This window comes from Phaethon lepturus, unplaced genomic scaffold (assembly GCF_000687285.1).
Source record: "Phaethon lepturus isolate BGI_N335 unplaced genomic scaffold, ASM68728v1 scaffold30774, whole genome shotgun sequence".
Lineage (NCBI taxonomy): Eukaryota > Metazoa > Chordata > Aves > Phaethontiformes > Phaethontidae > Phaethon > Phaethon lepturus.
Window position 1 is genome coordinate 26584 of NW_010536039.1, and position 5521 is coordinate 32104.

General features: G+C 40.5%; 1 protein-coding gene across 1 annotated transcript in view; it reads right to left on the reverse strand.

Annotated features, from left to right (window-relative positions):
• Positions 1 to 5516, reverse strand: part of PPTC7 (PTC7 protein phosphatase homolog (S. cerevisiae)) — a gene marked incomplete at its 5' end in the record, with an annotated part of 19129 nt that extends 13613 nt beyond the window's left edge. The window contains one exon of the mRNA XM_010286052.1: positions 5363 to 5516. Coding sequence (XP_010284354.1) covers positions 5363 to 5516 — 154 coding nt within the window. The remainder of the gene's footprint in view (positions 1 to 5362) is intronic.
• Between the last annotated feature and the right edge of the window lie 5 nt (positions 5517 to 5521).

Here is a 5521-nt window from a genome sequence, read left to right on the forward strand (position 1 = left end):
ATCCTTACCCAAATTAGCCACGAATCCCTGATAAAAGGGTATCAAAAGGATATACTTGTGACTGAATTTGTTTTGCATCAAATACAGAAGAAAGGCTAAAATGGTTACAAAGCACAATCTGTTGCACTACACAAGTTTGAAATACAGCACCTAATATCTGTCAACATATCAGAATTGAGATAAACTGATAAGATTTCTTGTTTTATCAATGATGAGATAAATCACACACCTAGATAGGTTCTCCATCCAAAGCAAGTTACATGCTCAAAGCCAGCACTTGCCCTCCTAGCAGCTTCACTGGCAGCGTTTACGGGATCCCAATGTTATAGCCAAATGGTGTCTGCTCCTCCCCTGCCAGGTTTTGACAAAGAAATAATCTGGTTAAATACAAATCCCTGAAGGTAGATTGTGTGTGACTGATAACTAGTGACAAAAGGAAAGGTTACTTATTCACAATATGCATTTTAAAAGTTACAGTAAACCTTAAACTACCCTTGCATTAAATAGAAAGGTACTGGAAGAATAACTGGCTCAGCAATAGCGAGGAACAAAAGGCAAGAGGCAAAGTGAGAGATGATATTGAAGAACAGGCTGAAGGAGAAACAAGGAACTGAAAACATTAAATTGTGCATCTGCTTCCAGGAAAAAGCAGCAGTTCTTTATATGTATTTTTCCCCCCTGGTTTTTACCAGGTGGATCTCCAACCTACTTTATTTAAACCAGAGAAATCGCTCAGTGGATTTTGGGAGCTACAGGAGAACACGAAACTATTATTTATCTCTGAAAGTTCTGTAAAAACTTCCCTACAGAGTTATAACTACTTAATCTCTCAAGGTGTTGAGCAACCCTGGAACATATTTTCTTAGCTGAACTGCTACTGGCGGTTGGCACTGAAATGATGAAGAGGGATCGGTCCTATAGACAGACATCAGCCAAGCTGTACTGGAATTACTTACAGCCTGAAGAATCTCAGGCTCACAGCATTAATAGTGTGGATAAACCAAAGTAAACAGTGGGAGATTTTTGCAACATTTCCTGCGACATAGGTATGATTAACACCTCACCTACCGTATTGTGTTCAGCTTTTCTTATTTCCTTCTGTGATTTCTGACAGAACCTGCTTTTCCTTCAAGCTCAGATCTGCTTAAGAATGGAAAATTGTCTGCTACCAAAAAGAATCAATAGGACTTACAATTAAAATAAGTGCTCAATTGCAAATTCTGATCGGAATATGTTGTGTGCAATGCCCTTCCAGAAACTGTGATAAAGAAGAATAACTAGATTTTAGTTTCATTCTCAGAAAGAGAGCTACCGCATTTCTAAGAGGTTATATTCAATGCTACTGAAGAACAGCTCCGCTGACATTTGGATTAGCTGTATTGACAAGAATGTCAGTGAATATGATTGTTAATGGGGATGTTTCTCAATAATCTGTAGTTTCTCTACAAACGACAGTACTTACACTTCCATGTTAAAAAGAAAATTCCATTTGGTCTATTACAAAGACACATACACAAGTTTTTTCAAATCACTGATTACTCCCTCTAAGACGTCTTAAGTTCTCCCAACAGAGTAGGTGAAAGGCTACTATGAAGCAAGCAGACAATTTGCCTCCTTTAGTGTGGTAAGTTGTGATAAGACAGCAATCTCTTTAACAGGTACGATACCAAATAAACCACTTATCATAGTCTTTTTTGACCTTCAGGCACCAGAGTAAGAATTGCTTCCTCTATAGTTGCCAGAACAGCCGTGACATTTCATCGACAAATCCTTTTACGCTTTGTAGTTTGCTTTTCTCAATGACAGTGAGACTAACAATATTCCAGGGGCTTCGCCACTCTAGAGGTTTACATACCTCCTACACAGGCTGTCGACAAACTTCATTTTCAAATAAAGTGCAATTCCTTTCAGTTTAGAGTAGCTGCCCTACAGCTCTACAACATCCCCACAAAAAAAGTAAAATCAAGTTTTGCAGCAGATAAAACAGTTGCCAAATTTTAACTTTGAAGTGGACAAACTACCCTGCTGCCAGACAGTTTTTTCCTACTACTGCTGGGGGACAGAAATAGTTTGGAAGACTAGTCAAGTCACACTGGCTACACCCAAACTTCTACCCAGCACAGACATTGTATAAATGATGCTGTCACGGGATGCGCATTTGTTGCTGTAATGTTTCAATAATGAGTCACACAACAGCTTGGAAAACCCATAAAAAACTAGCAAAGACATCAGGAGCCCGATAAGGCAAGAATAAGCAAGAAAAGGCAGATCCCAACAATAGAAAAAATGATCACCAGCATAAGACATCTTAAAATTTACAAACAAGCTTCAATGTTTAGTTTTGTTAAATAAGTGAAATATTTAAATAAAGTTTTTAAGTTCATCTTATGCTTCCTGTGCACTAAAAATTCTCCCACACGCCAATTAGGAAAAACAGTTTCTGTAGAGGTTTTTCAGCTTTGAAAAAACAGTATTTCTGTCCTCAAAAGTTACAAAGGCATGCCTTCAGGTGTGAAGAAGTACATAATGTTTATCAAGTCAAAAGAAGATATCTGAATATTCTGAGAATCTGAACAACCAAGATACTGACAGTGAACATGCAAAAAGGTACAATATGGTACAAGCAGCAGCAAAAAGGAAACATGGGCCTGAATCATAAAGTTCTAGAGATTAATATTAGTAGTAAAGCCATTTCCTTTTCTCAGAGTGATCCCAAAGGAAACACTCTTCTTTTGAGTTTCTTGTTTCTCCCTGTGCTCAGAATGAGAAGAAAACATGCAAATTTAACAGGTACATCCCAGACAAAAGTAAAAATACAAGATAGAAACCGCAAGGATTCAAGTACACCACTAACAGGCCTTACTAAGCTTTAACAACTATGGGAGGACTGGAAATAACATGAATCTTCATAAGCTTTCTGTTGATCTTACTATGAAAGGATAAAGCACGGACCAGAAGACACTGTTACGTTTTCAGCCTTTAGACTATACAGTATACAGAAATGCTAAACACTTCTTTTGTTCTATGTATCTGCTATAAACACACTGCCCAGTCAACTTTTGTTTGACCTAAGAAAATGAATCCCCAAGCACTCATGCCAAACGGCTGGGAGTAGCTCTTTCACTATTACACCACACCCATATCAATCCCACACAGGCATGCTTCGCACACACTGGTTCTAGAGAAGACTGGCACGGAAGAATTTTAATTTAATTATCTGGCATGGCTTTGTCACTGATGTCCACTAGGGCAGACTAACTCTAAGTGATACACTTGAAATTTACTGTTCTCTAAAAGCACTCTTACTGCGTTCACTTTGGCTAAACCCACGTGAGCCTCTTCATTAAGCTAACACTGAAAAATGAAGCTTGAAAAGCAACAGTGCAGCTCAGCCAGTTTTGTTGAAGTGCAGAGTTAGGCAGGTATTGAATTAGTACAAAATTTATGAGGCTCTTTAAAAAAATCATTAAGGAATCTCAGAGTTGTGATGAGAGTAAGAGGAATTGAGGGCAGGAAAACACTGGTGCTGAAATGCTTTTTGCAGCACTGTTGAAGAGCTGGTTGAGAAAGGGAGAGCAAAGAGATGATCATAGGAGCAGAAACAAGGAGAAAACTACTATGTCTGTAAACCTAAGAACTACAGGTGAAGAAAAAGCATGAAATTAGGCTACATCAAAACCTATCCTGAGCATTACTGTTTGCAGAATGTACAGTGATCTTGGATTTTTGCTATATATATTAGAAAAGCAATAAAGAACTAACATGAAAATAGCTTTACAGGAAAAAAAACCACACACACAACCAGAAACTAACAGCTTTTCCATTTAAATTATTTTCTTCTTGGTACTTAAGACATCCTGGTCTGAAGCTTTCTTTACTGGTTGAGCCTTAAGTGGAGTTACAATTCTGTTTGTTTTCAAGTTACCATGAAAATTAATGCAAAGACCAACTTAGAAATGCAATTCTCTGTTGATTCCAGCAGGAAGACAAGACAAGCTGTAGGTCCACATATGGTAATTACCAAATATGGCCAAAAAACCCTAAACATCAAAGTGGGTCTAAATCTACCTGCTTCCCCATGCACAGAGTACACCTATAAGTAAAGGAGATTCTGCATTTATCCTATGGGCAAATAGTGACCGCTCAGTTTTTATCAGTGCTGGTCTAGTATGAACTTTGAAGGCAGCCTGCCTTAGTCACATGTTAAAGTAAGGTTGTCCAACAGCTAATTCTAATAGAAAAAAGTTTCTCTGGAACAGGCACAACAGAAAAGCTGCAGAGTATGTAAAATGCATCGACCCGTTTTCCACATCTCCTTGAAAGCTGTAGCATCACCCTTAGAGTAACAGCTCCCTTGAGAATAATCAGCAATACTGTTACCTAGCACCAAGTCAGAGCTTCCTGAAAAAATGTCTCAGCTATATTAAACAGCAACCAAGTTACAATGACAGCACCAAATTGAGAAGGAGCATCAAGCACCGGCACATCATGAGACACTGCAGTGCAATCCCACCAGCTTTAAACTAAAAACAAGAAAAAAAAGAAGGGGAGGGTGTCGGGGGAGAGGAAGCTTTTTTTTTTTTTCCCATGTCAAAGTTTTGGTGAAAATTTACTCGTTTCAGTTGCCTGCAAAACTAACTTTTGCATAGTGTCAGTTTGCCAAATTCAACCTTGACTACACAGGAGAAAGGTCAAGCACTGTCAAAAGCAATGCTGCTCCTAAACTGAAGATTCCACTGATTATCTATAATTATTCACTACTTCTAAAATTTGAATGCTTAAGACCCATTTCGCACGTGACTCCAAACCAGGGAGCGTAATCAGGCTTGAACAAATACTGAAATTGAAGTTTGACATTTGAAACCAGCTTCAATGTCACTTTGCTTCCACCTGACAAGGACACAGCACGCGCTAAAATCAGGAAGCGTCCGTTTCAACGAACCTTTACGCAGAAATGCAATATATACATATGGGGCTTGGTTAGGTTTTAAAGGCACACAGAAAGTGAAATGCACTACAAGGTGTTTCCCTGGCTCTCGGGGCCACTAGGCCTTGCGGGCACCTACAGGCGAAACGCCAAGGCTGGGCCCTGACGTCCGGCACCCAAACCACCCCATCCCAAAGGCTGAGCGAGGTGGGTGTCGTGCTGCAGCAAGGAGCACAAAAGCTTTCTTTTGAAAATTAAAAAAAAATTAAAAAAGTAAAAAAGAGAACTCGCGCTGACATCTGCAGCCGGCACCGGCTCTTTTGTCTGTGACCGACGACGGAGCCGCTTCGCCATGGGCGGCACAGGGAGGGGAGGTCACCACGCCGACGTCAAAGCCCCCTCGGCAGCCCCGAGCAGGGCCCCGCCAGCACTCACCGAGCACATCTGCCGACCGGTGCCGGGCCACGAAGCAGGCGTCATCCCCGTAGCACATGCCTTTCTTGAGGATGCCCTTGCGGAAATCTTTGCCAAAGCCACAGCTGGCTGTCACCAAGCTGTAGTCACGGGAGTCCGTCTGCGAGAGGCCGCCCAGGA